At 37.9% G+C, this 24246-nt stretch overlaps 1 protein-coding gene across 1 annotated transcript in view; it reads left to right on the top strand.

Moving 5' to 3' along the window:
* The window catches only part of MPPED1 (metallophosphoesterase domain containing 1), a 47740-nt gene that overhangs the window by 17428 nt on the left and 6066 nt on the right, over positions 1–24246 (top strand). Inside the window, exons 3-4 of the mRNA XM_065742418.1 lie at positions 2695–2916; positions 21011–21126. Of these exons, the coding sequence (XP_065598490.1) occupies positions 2695–2916; positions 21011–21126 (338 nt within the window). The remainder of the gene's footprint in view (positions 1–2694; positions 2917–21010; positions 21127–24246) is intronic.

Genomic DNA, 24246 nt, shown 5'->3' with positions numbered 1-24246 from the left:
CAAGTTATGGGCACATATAAAAGTTCCAGGCTGCTGTGCTGTGTACTCTTGGAAAGGTCTTTGTCCCAGACAGAGCTATAGAATGTGCCATAGTCTGTGCCTAGAGTTGGAAAACCATGTGTTTTCATTGGACGGATGTACTAGAATAAGAAAATATAAAACTACTTCAATAACAAAATATAACGAGGGAAAGTATTTGTGCTGTAAGTCAGAAGTAGGAAAGAAAGTTCCTGTTCTAATGTAGTTTTCAGTTAAATATCAGATATTAATATGCTTGGTGGTTCTTACAGCTGTAGAAGGCACTCAAAACATCAAAATTTTTCAGGATTATATTCACACACCATACTGGTTTGTGTTTCTTACAGTAAGATGGTAGTGGTACCTTTGAGGTTAATGGTAGGAGGACTGTCCCTTTAATTCACCTATATATAGTATGCAGTGGTGACTTCTGCATGTGAACTAAGTATTGAACGTTGGTAAATATTCATCATAATGGATGCAGGGAAGGCAGGAAACATATAATCAGTACGGTGATCTGAGAGCTGAGGGTCTTACGTGTCTTATACATATAGTACATGACAGCAGTGCCCAACCAAGAGCAAGGTTTCAAAGACTTCCTTCTAAGGTTAACTTTGTACTCTAAAGAGTGCTTGGTGTAAAAAGTGAGGGATGTTTGTAAGTCTTCTAAGTATAAAGCTGAAACAAAATAATGTTAAATTTATGTGCAAGCAGCAAAAATTACCACTGTATGTTTAGACAGAGGGTAGAGAGAACGAGTGGAGACGAAGAAGAGAAATTGGTTTAGCAAGTTGCTGCCTGGTATGGAATGAAAGGAAAAGAAAGAAAGAAAAAAAAACGTGAGCTGCAAACTCATCAAAAACAGAGTTGTTAATTGAAAAGCTGACAGACCTGTAACTACAACAGTGCTGCTGGCCGCCACTATAATAAATGTAACTGTACATTTAGAGTAATTTGCTAATTTGCCTATGTAACACCCACAGACAGCAACATGACATAAATACATTAGTGGAAGCAACAGCTATAACCAGCTCATACAGGTTCTTGGCTGCTAGATGGATGGATCAGATGAGCTGGAAAAGATTTACAAAACAGAATAGAAATGGAATTGTTAACAATGCTATGGCATACAGGATTTCTTTTTTTTTTTTCTTTTTTTTTCCCTTATTTTCTTCAGAATGCTTTAAGTCCTGTAGATGTCCATGCATATGGTGGCACATAAATAACATTTTAAACTTGCTTGTGTATGTGTGCACACAGAAAACTTGTGGAAATGGAGTACACATCTGCAAAACGTGAAGCATTTCAGAAACAAGAGTTGCAGTATTTACATTTCAAGAAGGCTTTCACATAAATAATTGAATCTGTGTGTAATAATTAATACCTGAACAGAATTTCTGTTAATACATTTTCTAAAAGCACATATGTATTGGGTCCACAGGCAGGACTGTAAGATTGATTTTCCTAATACAGATGTCAGAAGTGCCCAAAATCTATATGAAGGAGTCATGCAGATATTTTCAATCAGAAGAAACTGACTTCAGCCATGTATATACTCCTCTGGGCTATGGCTTTCTGCTCTTTCCTCTTTCTGGAGCTCTGATTCCCTCTGTTGGATTTTATCATTCATCCTACTGATGCCAACTCCTGCCACTGAGTAGGACGGGTGACTTAAATTCTCTAAATATCCTAACTCAGGATTAGGTTAAGATTCATCACTAAGGGTGAATATAATGCTAGAAACAGTATGATTTTTTTTTCTAATTAAAAATGACAGGATTGCTGCCATGCCTCGTATATTTCCTCTCAAATGCACATAGAAGGTTTCTGCTGAGTGTTTTGGGTCAGATGATCCCTGCTTTATGGTCAGCTAATAACCAAAGTGGAGTCAGGTGGAAGGGTTCTGCTGCAGTATTGCTCTCAGGAGAACGCATTTGTGTGGGCATATGTACTCTTGCCTTCAGCAGGATCTTGCTGTTAGGTTTTTCCCTAAGTATGGGTTGTAAAATATTCTCAAACATGAGTCACTGTAAATTACAGTCCTTGAATCCAAGGAAGTCAATGAGAAAATAGAGCAGAGAAAAGCTAGAAATCTCTGGGAGTTGTGGAGTACTGACAGCAAAGCCTGAGGCCTGTCTTGTTTGATGTCTTGGTCTTCATATCGGGGCAGGGAGGGCAGAAGATCCATGGGTGACCCAAGCCTTGAGTCAGTGACACTTTGTCAGTGCAAGCTGGCAATGACTGCAGGGGTAGGGAATGAGAGCTGGGATTATTTATTGAGCATTGTGGCCAGCTTTCTTTGAACCCTAATTTCTGTCACCGAGTTGTCATCGCTGTCACAGTAAGTGATACTTGCAGCACAAATGGCAATTAAAGAGAAGTAAGTACTAGAGCAGAAGTCTGCAGACTGTTATTTAAGGTTGATGAGTTGAAAGTAGTTTCAACACAGTAATGCTAAGCAAGCTAAATTGTAATGTGCCCTGAAGAAGACAGCAATGTCATTTACTCAAAATCACCAGGAATTATAGTAACACTGAGTAAGTAGGAATGTGCTCAATTGTTTTGACTATGTGAGCCTGTTACAGGAATCAATAATAGTTTGTGAGTCTGCCTATTTTCTTTGATCGGATTTTCCATAAAACAAGTAATTTGTTTGTTTTTCACTGTTTTAGGTAGCCTGCCCTATGAATACAAGATTGTGATAGCAGGAAATCATGAATTGACCTTTGACCAGGAATTCATGGCTGACTTAATCAAGCAGGACTTTTACTATTTCCCCTCTGTTTCTAAGCTGAAGCCAGAGAGCTATGAAAATGTACAGTCTCTTCTAACAAACTGCATCTATCTTCAAGACTCTGAAGTGACCGTGAGGGGATTCAGAATATATGGCTCCCCTTGGTAAGCAGGTTTTACAGCATACATTAAAAAATACTGTTGATTGCTGTCGCATCAGCCATTTTGTATGCATTCAGCCATATTTGGATTGCTGTATTAGGAAGAAAAGTATTACTTGATTTGATAAAGTTTTATATATGGTCTTGTAATGAATCACTCTTTTGACAAAATTATATGCTTGTATAGAATGGGTATTGTTAATAAAAAAATGATGGGGGAAAGATAGAGTGCTCCTCTAGGTTCTTACCTAGGAGCAGTTCTTTAATACAGTCCTTGTAGGCTTTTTTTCTGTCATAAAGTATGTTTTCAACACTTAGTAAGTTTATATAATTACAGGTTAATTTTATTGCAAGGATAGATTCTTTTGACAGTTTCTGTCCTACAGATGATATTTAAGGTTCATTAGTGTATACAGTAGTCATTTAATGCAGCAAACTTGTTTCAGTATTTGTTCTGACTTTTTTTCCTTTGCATCCCTCAGATTCCTACTTTCCTTTATCCTCTAGTAGCTTTCCTCAAGGTACAGCTGAGCTTCTAAATTAAAATCAACAAATCAGTGGCAGCCTAGTATTTCATGGGTTTTGCTGAACACTTAAAACTCCTTGAAGTATCAGAGACAGATAGGCTTTGGCTTCCTGACCCTCCACCTTTAACCTCATGTTCTTCTTTTGTGTCACTGACATTACACTACAATGTTGTTTCTGCTAATAAGATTGTAAGATAGGTCTTTCGTGAGCATTCAGTACACATCTAAAATAAGTTAAAATTTATTTTAAAAGACATGTTTTTAAGGAAATATGTTATTCTTCCTTTTAAAATCACGTCAGGCTGGAATATAGCAAACAAGTTGTCAAACCTGATGCATATACCCTAATGTGAATTTTCAGTGTGAATAAACTGTGAAATCTTTTGGAATTTTTTTAAAACGAAAATTGGCATTTTCCCATTTGGTTACTTGAGATGAGTGTTAATTTTCTCCAAGCTTATTCTACATTTTTCTACATTAAATAGCTTCCCTCTTAACTGTACCCCTCTCTCTCTTCCCCTTAGATCTCAGGTCTTTCTATTGTTGGTTGTTTTTTTGTTTGTTTGTTTGTTTTTTCAACCTACTGGAATGCTGTGTTGTAGTTCATCTTCTTGTGTCTACCACGTATTCAATCAATATACAATTTACTTCATTTTCCAAATTATCCAGGAAGATACTAGATGATATAATTCCCAATATTAACTTCTGAGTAATGCCACTTGGCATCTCTTCCCATTTTGATGTTCAACTGTAAGTACTGTAATTATGCTCTGTTTACAATATGTCTGGTAACTTCATATCTTCATTGCAGTATTCGTAACTGGGCACAATATTTCTAGTGTCAGTAATAATTTTACAGGCAGTAAAAAACCAAAGTCTCATTAAAGTCTAGATAAATTAAATTAAAGCAAAATACTATCTACAAAGTAGCACTAAGTACAGGCAAAAAAGAAACCATTTGAACTTTCTGGGTTTGATTAAGTCTGTAAAAATATGTTGAAAAAACTTTTTTCCACCCACCAAACCATAAATGTTTCTGTAAATTATGATCTGTTGCTTTCCCTTTGTGCATTTATCCTGTAATTTTGCACAATTTTTCTAGACTTTCTGGCATGACCCATTGTTCTTGAAAAGATTAGTTTTAATTTTTCATGCATTCATTTAGATTTACTGTCACCCTTATTTTTCTGATTCTCTTGTGCTTTGGGTTATATCTTAGCTTCTATAGTACGCGCTTCACAGTGCTGCTAACTCATTTCCTACCCTGTTGTGATACCAGAAGGTAAGTGTTGTAGAGTCCTTCGAAGATCTTCACTTACATCATGTAAGTCTTGGTGATGAAACATAGCCTGGCAAAGCTTTTTTGACATTCAGACTTGGCGCCCATAGCATTGTGAATGGATATCTTACAAAAGGCACATTACATTATACACAGTATTATGAAGATTGAAGATGCCTTCCAAAAGCTGATAAGTGTAATGGGAGTCCACTGATTCCTTTTCTGCCTGCTAATTCTACCAGTGGTCTATGGAGAATGTCTGTGGGTCTGGGATGATGCTTATCTGCCTTTGCATATCCCATGTTGCCTGGTTTCCATAGGGTTGACTATGCCTGTTTCCCACTCTTTATTGACAAGATGTTTTCTCATCTTGCCATTTTAAGCCTTCCTGCATCAGCTCTGTTGAATGAGGCCTGACATTATGCTCATGTTGTTCCAACCAAACTGTTCTTTTTTTGTTCGTTTGTTACCATACAATGCTGAATGAAGTTTCACTGTGAAAACAGCAGCAATAACAATAAGAAGTTGCTCTACATCATTCTATCGGAAGGACACATAGAAGAAAAACTTGGTAGAAATAACCAAGTTCCATCAGCAAGGCCACTGGTCAGAAAATGCAGGAAGAGAAGCAGCTATTGTGTGTGGGTTAAACTGCCTGTCTGCTAAACTGAAGGCTGATTACAGGTCTGTGCCTAATGAGCATTACTGTTCTTTAGCATTTCTTTTTGTTTCTATACTTCATTTGCTCAGAAAAGCAAGGTGTTTTCATAGTCCCTCTGTTTCTTTATATGTCACAATAATGATAAAAACTAAGAAGTACAGAACTTCGGTGAACTTTTTGTGGTGAATCTTACATTGCTGTTACATAATGAAGCCAGTCCTTTATTAAAAAAACTTATAAATCTAGTAAAGACTTTAAAATCTAGAGTTCTTAAACCTCTGAGCTCAATAAGAAGGCTAAGCTTCATGCAGCTGCTTACTCAGTATCCTAAAGTGTTTTCTTTTCCAGCTTTGAAAATATGCATATCGCTTTTCTTAGTGGATTTGTTTAATTGGAGAAGTCCCAATTAGAGTTTCTGTTTGTTGTATGTGTGTAACTCTAATTAGAAGGTGAGCTATGTAAAAACTAGGGCCTCAGATCCTGCCTTTCTGTTTCTGATTACAGCCCTGACCCTCAGTCTTAATTTACCCTGTGTAAAAATAAATGCAAACTACAGATATCCTTCCTTTATGAAAAAGGCTGATCAGTGTATGTAAAGCACTTTGAGAACCCTAGAAGAGGGTCTGAGTGAATGCCAATCAGCATTAACTCAGTGTGTTTACCTGTAGCCATCTGTGTTTTTATATGTAACCTTTAGAGAATTAGATTATATTTCTGGTTAAGATGTTTTAGTTGCAGAGTAAACCATGAAATCTTGATAGGTTTGTATAACATGCAAATCTCTAAGGCCTTTTAAGTAGGTGCCATTTGTACATAGTTAAATATTTTCAATAGCACTTGGATATTTTGACCTCTGCTATTATTTAAAACTCAGTGGTTATTTTTAATTGAAGAGAAGAAATGGGACACTGTCTTGTCTCAGAAACCACAGCTAGAACTCTCCTGGGCTTCAGGGGCAAGATTACAGTGCCAGATTGAACCTCTACTCAATAACAAAAATTTAACTGCCTTAAGCATTAATTACACTGGTAGTATAATCAGACAGGGAGCAACCATTTTGATGCCAGTACAAAAGCTTTTGTTTAAAAATATTTGCAGTGCAAGAGTATCTTGGACCAGGATAAAATACGATGAGGGAGAAGAGCATAAAGACATAGGTGCTTCACGAGAAACTTGAGAATACCAAGATTTTAAACGTAAACAGAGATTCTTGAGTTTTAAGGGTTTTCCGTGGCTGTATTCAGCCATGAAGGCTGGTGTACTTCACAGTGCACCACATACTATTTGTTCCCTTGTCCGGGTGAGCAAAGCATGAAGCAATTTGCCAGAGAGGTTTAATTAATTTTTCAGTAATGTGTAAAATCTTAATGTATAGATACCTACACAGCTAGCAGGGAGGTGGCAGTGTACCCATGCTTAGGTGTTTTTAAGACTTAATGCAACAGTCATGGCTGACCCTGTATAGTGACAGTTACAGCTTTTCTTGGAGTGGTAGGTTGGGGTGAAAACTTACAAAGACTCCTTTTGAGCAGTGTTGCTGTGATTGTAAATCCTGCTGTGGAGCTAGGTATGAGTGTTGTTACCTGAAATGAACAGGTATTAAAATGTCTTTAACACTGGGGAGCTTATCTGTTGCTCTCAAACTGCCAGCAAGCAGTGGACAGTCCACACAGATGGTTTGAAAGTTGGAAAGCCAGAATAACACTACAAGTTTGAATTTGTAGCAGAAGTTATTTTCTGTGTCATCAGACTGGGCGTTATCTGCATGAGGGTATCCTGTATGGACCCATTTATTTGATGATTAGTGAGCATTATAGGTCTTCAGCTTCCCATCATAGTTCCTTACCTCCACAATGTACATTAAAACATACTATTATTGTAAAGGTAGAAGTGTTAGGTGCCCCTAGAATTAAGACAAAATCCACTTGTGCCTGAGTAATGCTAACACTTTTAATTAATCATACTCTGTGTTTGCACAAGATTTGTTCAGTGCACAAGGTGTGTTATGCTTGCTAAATGGGGTAACTATGTATTCTGTGCTCATTATTTAATAACACTATGTAAAAATAAATAACTGTAAAGGAGCACGTATGGTTTTGTATTGTCATGAGAGCACCTTGCCGAGTTTTGTAATTGCAGGTGTGATCCTGAGCGTTGCTCCATCTGCTTCTCTGTTGCACAAGGTTCCAGTAATAGCAGGCTGGAGCTTAACAGCTCTGCTCTACTATGTTGTTTCTATTCAGCTTTTAACAACCCAGTGAGTAAATAACATAGCCCTCTGTTCAGTCCTATTGCATACCATAACTAATGAGAAGACTTGAAAATGAATGAATAGACCCCTATATCTGGCAAAGGTTATACTGCTGCTTCCCTAATGTCTAATATTGCATCCCTGCCTCATTTATTGGTAAGGTATACATTTGCAGAAGTTATTTTGTGTTCCTGCTCTGGCCTTGTAGAAAATGGCAATTTCTCTTTAAAGGAATTTCTATTTAAAGCTCGACTACTGTGCATTAATGGCAAGGTAAGAGTATACCTTTTACTTGACATAGCAGGAGAAATGTAAGTGGCAGAAGGAAGGCATCTTCTTCCTAGCCACTGCATCTCCATAATGCTTCTAAGCAGCTGTACAGAGCTGTAGGAGAAACTTCTGTCATCCTGTCCTAAAACAGGCATATGAAGTGGCAGGAGAGCATTCTATCTCTTTTTGCACTTCTTTTCATTTTCCACAATGTGGCAGAGAGAGCAGCAATCAAACCCCTTTTCCCAAACATGACCATACTGTTATTCTAAGTGACACGTTGTCCTGGATAGCTTTAAAAAGCCCTTTTGGATGAGATTGCCTCCAGACTCATTATCCAGAGAGTGGATTTTTGTTTGGCTTTGATTATCTGGAGGAATGTGTTCCTTCTGAACAGGCCCTCATTTTTCTTTTTGCAAAATTACTTTTTTTTTTCCTAGTGTCTATGTATTCATATTTCCTTCTTCATTCTTTTGTTATAGCCCATCTGGAACTTCAGAAACTTTTATTTCCATCAGGGAAAACGGAAGAGCAAAGATTAATATCAGCCTAGAAAGACATTTGTGACCATTTGTGCTGAAGTGACAGATGCCCAGCCTGGCCTCTTGATTCTTTTTTTTTTTTTTTTTTTAATTGCTTTTTCTCTTACAGGATGCTGATTAGATACAGTCCTCAAATGTTTACAGAGGCCAACAGCTTTCATAAGACATTTCTGTTTTATGAAGAGGGTTAGGGGTGTGTGTAGGGAAAGTATTTATTCTGTTCATTTATTGTTATTACTGAGCATCCTTGGTCAAGGATGGGAGCTCTGTCTGTGTAGGTGTAAGACACATTGAGCTGTTGGTTGCAGTAGCCACCACCTCACCAAAGTAATTTCAGCAGGGCCTTGTTGTCCATATCATAACCCCAGTTCAGTGCTAGGATTGGAATGCTGTTCTAGCCTCTTGGACCTTTTTTCAGTGCACTAGAGTGATCTGTACCATTACAGCATGCAGCCAAATGGCCTTGTTCAAACTGTGCAGTCCAGTGTCATCAGCATTGGTTAGCCACAGATATATAACTCATCCTTTTATACTTTCCTTGTCTGATTTGGTTATTTAATTGCAAAGTAGGAGACTTTATTATACTCATTTTCAGGCTCTGTTCTCATGTGTGTGCACATGTGAAAGAGCATGGGAAACTGACAACCTCCATGCAATTGCAATAGTTTCAAAGAGTAGGCAAAGAGCAAAAGGAGGCAGACTGAATTTGTTTCACATGGAGTCTAGTCCATCCTACCCTAGTCTCTGTTTCAGTGCCTTCCTCTTCCATCTTTTCAAGAGCAGCTATAATAGTCTCTTTCATTCCTCACTGAACTCAGTTGCCATCAGTAAAATAATGTAACAAAGATTTATAGATTCATTTCATGAGAAGGACATGCTTTCATTTTGCCAGTGATGAATCATCTCATGTTTACCTTGTACAAATCTTTACAGTCATTGAGGTGAACATCAATTAAAATGAAGCTGTATTAAAATAAAATATTGACTTCATTTAACATAATGCGCCTTCCAGGTTGGGAGCATGGCTTACTCATGATAGAGCAGCAGCGATGCAAGATATTATGTTGCATACTTCATCCTCAATAAAATCCACGAAAATAATCACTGTTCTGCCTCAAAATGATCACTTTGATTCTTAGTTCTTATTTTTCCTTTCATATCTACAAAAATACTATTCCATATCTTGCTTGTGATGCAAATACATAGGGAGTAAAAAATGCATGTTGTTGGACAAAACCAAACTGCAATTTTTCTAAGTAAAATATCTGATCCTCATTTGCTCTCTCCTTTCTGCACCCTCACTCAGTGAAAAGAGATTAAAATAAAAATAACTGAATGTGAATTGCTTACATATTGTAAAATTCTTGCAGATCTCAAAGTAACTTGATTTTTGAGCAGGTGGCTTGTTTTCATGTCTAGCTGTGTCAGTGCTCAAGTTTACAAAACGCTGGGTGTGGACATACTGCAGAGTGCTGGGTTTTGACTTTGGAAATTTGTTTTAATAACAGTGGATATTCCCTGATTTTGCAACTCGGGAGCTGCTTGGAGCTCTTTCCTTATCAGAGATGAGGCAGGCAATATAAATGAATAATTTAGGTACACAGACACAGTTCACAAAGAAAAGGAATGTCGGCTGGGAGTGGGAATAAAAGGCTCCACTTGTTATTTAGTATTGAGGTATCTCAAGTCTCAGAAATTTTGGGGAAGACGTTGGCATCTAAGCCTTCCTGATGTGGCTGCATGATTATAGTTATAGTGCTGAGGATGTTTTATTTCAGCCATTCAGTCAAAGGTAGGTAAGATGTGACAGATGGGTAAGAAATAGCAACGTGTTCAGAAGAGAGAAAGTGAAATTGATCATTCTGTTAAAATATATTAATTACAGTCTGCGGCACATAGATGCAGGTTTAATTGTATTTTAATGGAATGCTCGAGTGATATTTTTATTTCCTCTTCCGTACTTATCAGAAATTGTTTTCCATTTTGGAAAGTGCTGCTTCTAAAAACACTTTAAACTGCAAAGCACCGTAGTTTAGTTTGCAACATATGGGAGATCGTAAGAATGTTGTTTTTTTTCCTGCAAAATGATTTTGATCTATTAAATTCAGCTGTTCAGGGGAGGTGATGGAGAGAAATGTAAGATGTTGAACTCTTGAAGTGTAAAAGGTTTTCCAGTGGCAGAAAGAAACTGAGACTTAAGAGTGCATTCTGGCTGTTTTATGATCAAAAATAGATCACTGAATATAGATGGTTTTTATTTATTTATTTATTTATTTCCTAATGGTACTTTGCTAAAATTGGTATGTTTTGTATGGTAAACACATCCTGGCAAGCATTCTTATTACATGACTTGGAAACAAAGGAATTGTGAGTGCCATTCAGTAGACAAGAGGTATACAGGGGTCATTGCTTATATGAGCAATCATATAGAATTAAGGAGAGGTCTTTTTAATGAACACTGAAGCACAAATTAAAATTAGAAACAGTAATTAACACTGTGGGGGGAAAAAGAAGTTTATGAAATAAAACCAAGATTTCTCAGACTGAAAGTGAATTTTCTATAGCAAGTTAGGAGAACATGGTTGTTGTTAACTAAATAAACTGCTTTAGGCTTTGTGAGTGAATGAAGGTGTAAATCTAGCTACACCTATCATAGCTCATAAATATCGTCAAAGGGAAACTGATGTGATAAATTCTAGTTGTTAGGTATTTCTGAGAACTTTTACTTTTCCATTTCCCATGGGTAGTTGTTTTAAGCGATGGCAGTTTAGAACAGCCCTTTTTCTTTTGCTGTTAATGAATGTTCCAGAAAATGTTTTCTCTCACGTAAGATTTCTCCCCAGCATTGCCCAAGGCTGAGGGGTCTGGAACAATTCCATCTTTGATGGTCAAAAGAGAGGAAAAAAGTGAGTCTGACATGGTTCTGTGCTGCTTACATATACATGTTCGTATATTATGGATATGGATAATTCTTCTATTAAGTGATCTCTTGCAGAGTGACCTTAGTCAGTTACTAAATCTAAAGATCCTTTGCATCCACTCTGCATCTGTACAGGAGTTCAGGATGTGGTGCTGTATACTTGTGTGTATGTATGCTGAATATAGATCAGCGGTTATGTTTATTTCCCATAACGTTTTTGGGTAAGTGCTGTTTCTTGTAGCATCTGAATGCATTGTGTGGCTTTGTATTTCCATGTGTGAGTGGGGATTTGCATTTGTTTGTTTTGCTGCAAATGTTTCTAGCTTTAGTTAAATCTGAGCAGTTGAAAAATATATTGCTTTAGTTTAATTAGCTTGGTAGAAAAAAAAGTCTTTTCTTGGGCAGTAGTTATTAGTTGTATATTATTAGTATGAAGTAGTTCACATTCAGTTACTTAGCAGAAATAATTGAATCTTCTGATCCAGTAAACTAGCTCACTTTGGATTCAGCTGGCTTTTTAATTTAAGACCTATAGAAGAGGAGACCTGTAATCTCACTGCAGGGAATTGGCTTCACTTTCCTGCAGTTCATAAACCACGAGAGTGAAATAGTAATCCCCCACAGCAGTTTTCTCTTTATTCTACACATTTGCTTACAAGTTTAATTTTTACGAGACAGTGCTGATTTTAAACTTTAAAGTGCTTTTTTTGTTGTTGTTGGGTTGTTGTTTTTTTTCGGGGTACTTTTTTTCTTTTAATTATTTTTTGCTTGAACAAAAGGCTATCTGTAGTCTGGGCTGTAGTCTCAGACAGCAGCAATTTCAGGATATTTCAAAGATGTAAACACAGTTGGGTACTGGATGAGCCCTTTGGCGATGATCCAAGAGAAGCACAAATAGCTAGCTACTTTGGGGCGGATCCACGTGGAGCTGATTCTCAGCTGGAGTAAACTGGCAGAGCTCCTCCAACTTCTGAGCCCTTTATATGGGGTGAGAATCAGCCTCCCAACTTCATAATTGCTTCTATACATGTATTTTCTATAGGTTCTTCACAATAGGTGTGTTGTGAAAAATTTTGCTCAAATAGGCTTGCTCAATTAATTATCTTTATCCCCAAAAGAGACAGAGGAGAGTCTTTAGTTTTCTTTATTCAAATACAGGGAGAGTGTGGTGACAGCCACCCTGCAGGGTCTCTCAGAGTGTCAGAGGCACGGCTCTCCTTTTATCCCTGTATCCAGACCACATTGTCACTCCTCCTTTACTCACTGGCTGAGGCACACAGATGTTAGAGACTTCCCAATATGCCTAATACGTGTCCCCCTTGATTGTGCCCCCTCAGTGTATCACACATTGTATGTGCAAATAACTCTTAACTTTATGCTGCCCAGGGCAGAGATGTTAATATTAATTAGCCTATTAAGCCTATGCAGTAAGTCCAAAGTTCATAAATTCAAGTTGTCAGTTGACCATTGTAACTTCTTGTTTCAACTGGTTCTTCTTCCTGATAAACCTTTTTTTGGTGAGGGTTTCAACTGGTTCTTCTTCCTGATGAGCCTTATTCGGTGACAACTGAAAAAGTACAGCAGTCAAGCAGAGAGGAATTTGCAAGCCTCTGCACAACTGGTTTTCAAGGGCTCCTTCTTCACAAGTCTCTTTCATCTCAGGTGCATTGCTACACTGAGAAGTAGATGGTAACTTCACATCGTGCTCTAAGCAAGAGTGGCATGCAGAGCTACTATCACTAACTGTAATGCAGTTATCTCAGTTCTTTCTATTTTTCATGATCAGAATTTAAGAGATAAAGCAGTTATCTGCCACTTGTGGATCTGTTTAACGCCAGAATACTTGTTTGGATTTAATGTTCAGTAATTAATTTTTTTTAATAAATTACCATTGTTTAATATAAGAGTTTTCGTCTCCAGTAAGAAAGTAGAATAAGTTGGAGCCAGTATTAAAATGGACATCTGTTCTTGTGTGTGTCTCATATTTCCAATTATGTAATTTACATCAGATAAGTGTAGTTGTTTTTTTTTTATAAGGGAACCTCAGAATTCCTAACTAGATGAATGAATGTACAGGTGTTAAAGCTATATATATTGTGGCATAGAAAGTTCTATTGCAGCAGTTTCTTTCCTCTACAGTAGTGTAGGGTGAATTTAGGACTGCAGGAAAGCGTTAGCATGGAATTTAGGGTTATTTGAATGTTTTTTCAGGTAACGATAAGGCATATGAAGCATCAGTATGTGCTTTTTAGAACAAGGAATAAGCTCATCTGTTGCTAAATGGAAAATATTAAAAAGAATGCACTTTATGCGTGTATGTGCATGTGCTGTATTAGTGTATTAGTTTTGGAAGCATTTTCATGCTTTTTTTAACTCAAAATAGCTTTGGATTTTCTTTAAAACATGAAAAAAAAGAAAAAGGAAAATGAGGAAAGAACTGGCAGACAGTTAGTCCATATGGCCTAATTACTCCTGGTGTTTTGAGAAAAGAATGTAAACCTGGTGAGTTTCTAAGCTGAAAAGTGGCTACTGTGAGGGCCTTTTTTATCAATTCTTAGTGCACCTATTACACATCCTATATATTCGACTCATATTTCATGCAAGAGAGTCCCTTCAGGAGCCGCACCATAAAAAAAGCCAGAGTATAGTATATCATTTTGGAGCGATGTTACACCTCTTTAGCTAGTTGAGTTCTGCAGCGCCTTAGAGGACTTCGGTAAAGCCTAACTAGGCAGATGGAAGAAGAGCATGTTTCTTTATCTGCCTGGTAATTTGATAGTAGAAAAATTGTAGATATGCCATACATAGACGAGGCTTGAATTCTTATTCTGTACTGGTCCATCGATGGCAAATTTTATATCTAAAAAGACATCATGAATGTACTGTGGACAGAGGGGCTGTTCACTCTTCCTCCCTCTTAGCCACTGTGATTCTCAGTTACCAGTATTGGAAGTACAGACTGGATAACCTACCTGTTATGGGAATCAGATTGGTGGAGCAGACTCCCAAGATATCAAGAGCTAAACAGTGTAGTCCTGCCTTAAATCCATAATGCCCTACTGAATGTCCATACAGTTCTACATCTATACCTCTAGAACTGAATCTCTTAGCTAATTTTTCCAAATGAACTTTTTAGTTTGTTTATGGGGTTTATTTTATTATTATTTTTTAAATATATATCAGATGGGATATTATCTTCTGTCTGCCAGCAGAATGAACTAAGCTATTTGTGTTTGGTGCTGGCATGTTTTAAATTCAGTCTTTCATTAATTTTTCTCTTTACCTGTTATCTTCTGTGTTCTTGTTATGAAGATAAAGTGGATTTCATTTTTTTTTCATTGTTTTGTAACAGATTAATGTTTAGAAATGATCAGTTCCTATTAGTCACAGCTCATTCTTTCTTCTTTCCAATCAGAGATGTATGAAATCCTTTGCTAAACAAAAGATGAATGATTTTATGTGTAACTCAAATTGCAAAAGAAATAATTACTGACTAAGGGCCACATTCTGATTTTTACACTTCTTTCCTTTTGTGAAAACAGTAATTTAATTTGATTCAGTTTCAAGATTTACCACCTTGGATGCAAAGCAATTGAGACTAAAAAAAAAGAACACTGCAGACTTTCCCATGAAAGAAATATTCTTGAAATACACCTGTGGCCAGCAGGTTGATGGAGGATGCAAATTCAATTTTCTGTTCACTATAGACCCTGAAGTAATACTGTGCATGGCATTTAGTGTCTTAGTTGAAGTTCTTAGCTTAATTTCCCTCCCTGCCACTTTTGTCTTTCTACCAGTAAACTGTACTTGGTGGTCATGTGTTCCAGAGGATAACCACCCATGAGATTAATCATCATTTGCATTTAATACATTTAAGTATGAGGCCTTGACTTTCACTAAAATACCATGGTTCTACTGTTAAGTGAATCTTAAGGTTTTTTGGTTTTGCTTTTTAACAATTTAATCCTTGTCACTTTTCACATGAAAGCTCATCACAATTTAAGTTACCTCATAACTTCTGAAAACCCTTTTTCTTCACATCTCAGTTATACCATTAATGTAGCAGATGCCAAAATAGTGACTGTTTCTTGAGAGCCTACAAACAAACATGACTTGCCTGTTCCTGCCAGCATCAGTGGTCCAATTGCTCCTTCAGTTCCTGCGTGGTTTGAACAGTTCTCTTGCATTCAAGAGGAAAAAAAACCAAAACAAAAAAGACACAACAGTGTTAGTTCACAGCTCCTTTAGACGTAGAAACAACTGATGCCAAACACATGCACACACACACACGCACACACACACAAAAGGTGAGCTTTTTGAATTCTTGGAGATGAAATGAACTGAAAAGCAGCCAAAATAATGTGAACTGGATAGTTACTAAGGAAAGCTAAATAGACAGATTGGTTAAATTCATCTAATGTAGTGATGGTGAATGTGAAAATATGAAGGATGTGAACTGCAAACAGATAAGGAAGGTATATGGTTTAGACATCACTATATATCCCTGTTTTCAGAACTGTAGTGAGCAATAACAGGTTGAAACCAAGAGCAGGAAAGATTAGGTTTATGTGTGGCTCTACAATTGCAGTGAGGGAGCAGAAATGAGAGGATTTGGTCCATTCTTTTCCCACTGAGCTTCTTTACTTGCTACTGTCTGCTTATTTTCCTATGAGGGGAACAACTGTTGTGGAGAAAAGACTGTAAGAAGTTGCATGTGTTTGTGAACCATTTAAATTTATTTTGTAAGCGAAGGAATTCTAGTTAGAAAATTTGCCTTTCAGCTGCAAAAAAGCTGTCTGTAGGACACTTTACAAAAATGAGGATCTATAATGATTGTGTTCTAGTTATGTTTTTTTTGCTATTCAGGTGTACACAAGATATTGCCCACTGCTCCCTTTGATATGCTAATGGCTATTGAGTCTGTTACCACCCATAGCTCTCTGTGGATTTTGGACTCTGTAAGGGAGTTTTCCCTCGAAGTCAACAAGAGTAATTGCGTGCCTACTGGTGGCAGGATTTGTTTTAAGCAACTGGACAGCCTAGCTGGAGCTGCTGCTGTAAATCTTGCCGCCCTGAAGTTCTTTTGGTGACTTGCTCTCCGCAGGCACTGAGGGTGATGCTGTGCTTTGAGTATTTTTTTTTAACTGCCCACTGGCTGCTCTCCATAGGCATTTCTACCTGATGACCAAATACTGTGTAGAAAAAGGAAAGAAACTGTTCTTTAAGTTAAAACATTTAAGTGGAATCAAGGTAATGGAGATTTACCATCTCGTGCATGCAACATAAAAATGCATGTACGTAGATAGTTTTCGCCAGTCAAGTATCCTTTGTTGCATCCCCTTGTATGTCTGATGAGCAGATTGAGATATATACCAGTGGTTTGAAAATTGAAAACCTTCAGTATTCACATAAATTACAGGTCAAGTCTTTGTAGTGCATCACTGCCCTTTACAGTAAATCACATGTAAAACTAAGTTATGCCCCATTTAAATGACAAAAGAATTCTTGGACTACGTGGTAGCTCCTTCCAGTAGTAGCTGAATAAAAGAAGGAAAACTAATAAATAATTAAGATGGTAATATGTTTGACCACTTCTTTTTTAATATGACTTTTTCTAGTTATTATTGCAACAGAATTGCTCCTTTCAAAGACAACTAAAGAGCTAATGATATCTAAGAAGGTCATTCATAGGAGGTTAAATTGGTTTAATTAGTATTTATGAGAAGGTTACTATAAGAGTGCAGGAAGATGTTAAGGGGTTAACCTATAAGAGATTACATTGTAGTCAGTGTTCTGTTAAAGTTTGAATTAATTTTTCCCATGGGTTTTTCACATTCTAATTTTCAACTAAATGAGACATCTGTTTCAGAAAAGGAAAATTTGCTATGGTTGTCATAGCAACTATCATTCTGTAAGAAAATTATTCCAATGGTTACTTTAGAACAGAAAGATAGAAATTCAGTACATAAAGCAACATCCGACTGCTAGCACAAATTCCGATAATTCAGCCCTTTTTGTATGGTGGATTATTTGACCTGTAAAACTTGTTCATATGTTTTTAACATAAGGTTAATTGTGTTGTAAACAAATTCACTTCCAATATATTTTCCCCCTAGAGTCTTATATGTAGACAATTATTATTTTAATCATAATAATAATGCTGTTGAATTTCAGTAGGAAATGGAGAGGCTGCAACTGTTCCGTTTAAGAAGATAAGACCTAAATCAAAGTACATTTCTACACACGAACACTTCACTTCAGAGGTGAATTACATTCATGGTGTATGTCTTTAATTGCCAAATATGTTCTTTTTGTTGGTGGCTGTTTTTGAGAACAGGAGGTTTTCTCTTTGATAGCATACAGTATAGCATTTTCTTTATAAAATGTGAACTATTATTGAAAAATAACTGTAAAAACATTATGCTTTCCATCAGCAAGTGCTAATAAGGGGATCTGGAAATTCTGTGCTTGATACTAAGAGTTCAACTTTGCTGTCTGATTCCATCGTAGATGGAAATTTTAGACCAAGTTGTCTTTTCGTCCAGGTCATAGATTGTTAGTGGGTATTAAAGAGGAATTTTTTTGTTCCGACTCTGTAACTTTGATAGCTGTTCTGCAATAAATTGTCAGAAGAGGGGACCTGGGGATTTATAAAATCCTTGCGTGTGTATAAAGATGGTTTTGCTTTGGGGGTGGGGGCACTGAAGTGTGTGATTTTTCTTCCTTCTCTTAAGTAAAGCACGCTACTATCCTCCTCTTGAATCCGTCCTGGGATTCCAGATTTTTGCCCGAAACACTTTGGCCATTTCTTTCGATCCTGGGATTGTCACAAAAGACAGCGTAATGGCAAATCAGGCGAGTTTGAACATTTTCCCTTCACAAAAGAACAGCTCCAGCATGCATAACTTACAGCCCTGCAGCTCGGGTGGGCGCGCTGCTGGCACAAAGGGAGGCAGGGATGGGGAAAGTGCTGCGGATCTTAATAAGCAGATCATGCCTATTCATAAAGAGAAACGGGCTCTTAACAAGCTGCGACGTAAGGGCTGGGCCTAGGAGGGACAGGTTGAGGCCCCTGTATCTGCAGGGTGCCATTCGTAGTCGTTTGGATTTCAGCTGGATTAAATGGTGTTGACGCGACCTGTGATGGTCACGATTATTTCTCCTTATAAATGCTTCACCGTGTGCTTAAAATGATGATTCCAGAAGTTGCTGACCTTCTCTTCTTTGGCAAATATCAATCTTTCTGCTTGGGTTCTTTACAGGGGAGCAGCCGGTTCCTCTGCGCCCTGCAGGCTGTGGGATTCATCCTGACCCTTCATACCTTGGGGCAGGGGATTGTGCTGTCCTGGACCAAGGGTGGGAGCAGGGGCTGCAGTCACTGCATCTCAACAGCACTTGAAGGCTGAACCAGGGTCGACTGTGCTGGCTGATGCTGTGTTTGCCTCTTGATTGCCCTTGCAAGTCTTTTCTGTCAGTGAGATTTTGCTCCTGGAAAACTTGCTCTGAGCCGTAATACAGTTTGCCAAATGTATGTCCATCTTAGTGAAGGAAGCTGCTTGTCAGGAAAGGCTTGAAGTGTAATCCCAAAGCAGGGATGGGGAGTTTGGAAAAAATCTAACCTCTGTGTATTTTTATAAAGCGTTCCAGTTGTGGAACATCTGAGCACCTTGCAGACCCCGGTTTCTTTATTTTGACAGCATTTCTGTGAAACAAAAACACCCCCGTTCTGTCAGTGTTGAGAAGAACATAAAGATCAGACTTCCCAGGCCTGGATTTGATTTGCGAGGCAGTGTTGCACACAAAAGTGGTGGGCAGCTTACTGCAAAATAATACAGTGAATAGACGGTGAGTGATCACCGCAGCAGTAGGAGGGGAGAAGTCATGTTCTGTGGGGCAGTTTGTGTTTGTGCTAGGAGAAAATCCTGCTGGAAGCTGAACAGCTAACCAGAAACATGGAGTTTGAATTGTGTGGGTATCTGCAGAAGGCAGCTGCCCTGGTCTGAGCCACCTGGCTCAGTTCAGCATTTCTGCTCCGTTGCTGAAGCTGTTAGCATCTCGTCTTCACACAGCTTTACCTCCCTCATTACAACTTCTGGAGGCTGAGATATGCTTCTGGTCCCAGTGGCAGATGTACCACAGTTTTTTTGCTTGTTTGTTTAGCTTTTTTCTCCCTGGGGCACCTGGCTATCCAGGACATTGTGTGATGAGGAGCTCTTTCCTAGCCGTGGGCACCCACAGCCTTCAGTCACCTCTCTAGAAAAGCTGAGGCTCTCTTTGTCTGTAGAAAGGAGAATGGAAAAGCCCCTTCCTGCTTTTCCTTTTACCAGAATTTTCTTTTCTTCCTGTTGGTAAGCCACATCCCTTTGTATTTTAGCAAGCTCTAGACTTTAAGCTATTTTCAATAGACACGTGCTTTGCAATTTTCCAAAAGGAAAAGAGGAAAATATATCATCATGAAGATTGCAGACGTGCTAATTTTTGAAATGTTAGTCAAGCATCAGTAATGGAACAGGATGAATAATAGCTTCATGGGCATTTTCTTTTGTCTTTGCCATACATGATGTAGAGTGTAGTTCAGAGAATTTGTTTAAAAGATTTCTTTCTGTCTTTTGATGCAGTGAGAGAGTGTGAAGCTTTCTTCAACAAAGTAACATCTCAAAGGGAGCTCTGGTTTATGTGTATGTATTTATAAACACTAAGGCTGCAATTATCATAAACCTTATTAAATCACAGCAGTCTGTTTGTTGTTCTCCAAATATGGATATGGCCAGAACATGTCAGTCAAAAAATTATTTAAAAACTCCAACCTAAAACTAACCCTTCAATTTTATGGCCTAGAATTAGAATATAGTCAGCAAGACATAATTTACCACTGTGATATAATTACCTTGAAGTACAGTTTTTTAATCAGTAGGACAGCAAGGTACAGATAAATGGTGTTCTCACTGGCAGTGTTGTTACAGTCCCACTGCTCCATGATAAGCTGCTCTATGACTACATTTTAAAAAGAGTAAATGCCCATATGATAAGAAATCTTGGAAAGATAACATCTTAAAAGCCACTCAACATACCAGAAAACAAAATAAAATTATATATAAGAAAAGTAGCAGTGTTGTTCTGATGGGTTGCTTCCAACTGGAGAAATGGAACAGCATAGGTGATTTCTCCTACTCTCTTCTGAATAAGATTTGTGCTTATTGCAGCTTCTGACCCTGTTCAAATGATGGTGGGCTACAGGTCACATGTGATGGGAAATGTGATTCTGTGAGTGCAGAACACCTACCACCCCTGGGTGTCTGAGGCAGATGTGCTTCTAGATAGCACAGGAGTCTGGCACGCTAATCCACAGGTGGGGGTCTTGGTACCCAGCTCTTGTAAAAGTTACTGTATACCTGGTTAGAATAATGCTGTGAATGTTGTACTGTGTACTGTCATTGAAACTGCTAAGGGCTACAGTGGATATTTCACACAAGTTATGTAACAGTGGTTGTACAGAGGTTGTACACACACACACACAAAAGAAAAGAAAGAAAAAGAATGCTATTTGTGTCTCCAAATTCCATGCTAATAGAAAGTTGATCTCTGCAATTTAATTAGGTAACCATACATGGAAGTAGCACTGAAGACATTCTCCTCCTCTTTTGGCAGGCAACCTTGGTTTTATGGCTGGGGCTTTAATCTTCCACGAGGCCAAGCACTATTAGAGAAGTGGAACCTTATTCCAGATGGGATAGATATTCTTATAACACATGGACCACCTCTCGGTAAGAAAATTCTAGTGCTGTTAGCTGTGAATTTCAAATGATTATATGGTAACTGATGGCTGTCCTTAGACAAAGAGTGGAAACCTGACTTATGAAAGTCAAAAGTAACATCCTTACCAATGTTAGTGGCACCAGGACTTCAGCTCAGGTTTATGTTGAGTGATTACTTACAACCAATGATAGGGAGTTAAACAATGGCTACAAAATTGAAGTCTTAATAAATAAGGCTTTATAAATAAATGAGATCCAGTTTTCCTATGCATCTGCCCACTGTGCCACTGGTGAAATCAGTTGACTTGAAGCATGGAGCAGTCTTGGAGAGAAATGCAGGATTATTATGCAGCACCGTCATTCTCCCTCATTTGCACCAGCATTCCCCCCATCAACCAATGGATTTCCCTGCTGACTTGATTTATCTCCTGCCTCACAAACCCAAATGCTGCAGTAGCTGGCCTATCTTTGGATAGCGTGAATTGTCTGTTTTTAATACAATACAGTAAACTAACAGACCTGCAAGGAACAGTTTTGCATTTGTGTTTTACAAGTAATAGAAATATTGATGATACAAAGCATGATGGGAGAGATTTTTTGCCTTCTCAAATAATAGTGGAATTATCTATGTGATTGAAATGAAATTATCAGAGAAACTTGTCCTGACACAGTAAAGGCTTTGTTTTTTAACACATTTGTCAAAAAATCTAGCAGGTAGCAAGCTAAATCTAATGCTGATGTGTATTTAACTCTCACTAATTTGATAACTGGACGTGGATATGAAGCATGTACTGAAATGTTTTGCTGCCTTTTACTCAGAGGAGTGCTTTGTGTAAGATAAAGGCAGTTGGTTCCTTTAAACCTTTAGATTCCCTTCAGTCCTCAATTTCCTGAAGCTAAAATCCTCTTGTCTTCCACCCTTTCTCCTCCTTTTTCAGAATCTGGAGGAGAAAGTGTCCAAAGGGTTTTTATTTTGTTGTTTCCTATAGAAAGACACGTTTGCATTCCACTGCTCACTAATCCTGGTGAAAGGGCTGCTTTGCAAGCTTGGTTTCTCACAGAGCAGGCCTGTGTACTGCTGCTCCACCAAAGTGGAGTCTCATGCCATGTCACAGACAGCTTGTAACCTGGACCGGTGTCATAAAAGTGGATGGCAGAAATGAGTTGTTTAGGCCTTGATGTCTCTTCTCTAAATGATTAGGAACAGGGATAATCATTGTGTAGATTCAAGGCCTGCACTGTAGCACTGGATCTTTGGCATTGTCTTGTTCCTAAGTCTTTGCTTCCAAAATTTCGTCCGGAATGTCAGCATTTTAAAAGCTGCTTTTAAAACCAGCAAATGGGATGCTTTCCTTCAGCTTTGGAAGAACCTTCAGCTCTTCCAAATTTTCAGGAGCTGTGCTAATATAGTATCTTGTTTTTATTATTATTATTGTTAATAGCAATAATAAGCTTGAGCTATCCTCCAAGGATTTTCCCTTTTTCAAGTTAATTTTCATGTTGATGCATTTGTAGCACAGAACACTCTGCCTGTGGGCATCAGCTGTTGGTGTCCCTAACACTCATGGTGACAAATACACGGACACTTCAGAAGAAATTAGCACTGTGCCCAGCATACAGAAACCTCCTTAATGTGTAGCTCTGTCCACAGACAGTATGGGAGGCAGGATCTTCCTTGACCCTCCAAGCTAATTATTTTAACCAGAAAGCTCATTACTATTGTTCTGATCTCAGATAGCAAGATGAGAGCTGTTCCTAATGATCATATAAAGCAATCAGTGCTCTTGCAAATTCAATTTTTTTTTTCCCCAGCACGGTTGCCTGAATTCTGTTATTCATTTTCTCTGCTCCTTTCTTATTCCCTTACTTCCAAAAAGCATGCATCCTCCTAAACTAACTAATGCCACATTATTAGGTAGACTTAAATTTGCCCACATGATTAGTGGCAAAAGCCCCATTCGAAGTTTATGGACTTCTTTGTTTTTAAGTCACTTAGACATGCAAAGAAAATGTAATCCTTTTTTTTCAGAGCTTATAAAATAAGGTATTTTACAAATGTTGATGCTGATTTCTAAATCAGTATATTTTGTTAGCTTTATGTGTAGTGTAACTTTGAAAGTCCTTTCCCTGACTCCCAGAAATCTTCATTTATGTTTCTTTCCTCTTCAAAAGTCACTTCTTTTTTTCTTTTCTTGGTTTGTTTTTAATTTAATTTCACCCTTAAGTCTTCATTTCTAGCTGTCTGCTTGATTGTCTGTGACAAAGATTTATACTTTCCTGACAGCTGCAGAAACCTGTTTAAAGTAACCAAACATTAAAAAAACCCTAAGATGATCTCTAATTGTTAGCTAGGTGTAATCAATTATTCTTAGTTTGTGTAGTCAGGTGTACATAATAAGCTGCTAACATATGGGAAAGCTTCAGAAGGGTGATAATGCATGTAAACAAAAACATGTTCAACATAAATAATGCTTAATTTAATGGAGAAGTTAATTTTGTGGATTTTTGTTTGTGAAGTTTTTGAAGTGGAAATACTTTTCCCTTTATGTTCACCACAGACATTCTGACAATTAACTGTTTCGAATCACTGAAGTAACAAAGCTCAAAATTATAACGTGTTTCCTCTGAAAAAAACATGAACTGAATTCCAGAGGAACTTCTGGTTTCACTGCGACATCTTAAATAGTTGCTATTTCCTGCAGTGAATTTTTAAGTGTTTTGGGTGAATTGACCTGCTCTGTCTGTAATTCAGCTGGCTTTCCCCTTGTAAACCCCATTATCGGGAGCCAAGCAGCATCTTCAGAGGTATCTGAATAAATGAGGAGCTTATGTCTACTCTAAGAACTGTGACACCTAGTTCACGACTGTGATAGCAGGGCAAATTTTTTTCATTTTGATAAAACCCACTGAGCTCAGTTTTCAGGCCCAGGCATCCAAAGAGGTATTTTTCTATGTGTGAACCTATTCTGAAGCTCCAGTAAACCTGAAAGCTTTTCCAAGAGCTTGAATACCACACTTCTGGCCTTTTAAGCCAGCTGGTTAGATACTACTTAGCCATGCTTGATTGCACCTCAAAAGTAAACATATGAAAACCAGGTCCAGACTCTGCACCTCTCTGACTGACAACAG

Source organism: Cyrtonyx montezumae, unplaced genomic scaffold (assembly GCF_038088225.1).
Source record: "Cyrtonyx montezumae isolate F1298 unplaced genomic scaffold, pur_monq_1.0 scaffold_3, whole genome shotgun sequence".
Classification (NCBI taxonomy): domain Eukaryota; kingdom Metazoa; phylum Chordata; class Aves; order Galliformes; family Odontophoridae; genus Cyrtonyx; species Cyrtonyx montezumae.
The sequence above is the reverse complement of the archived record's forward strand: the minus strand, read 5'-3'. Positions and strand labels throughout refer to the sequence as shown.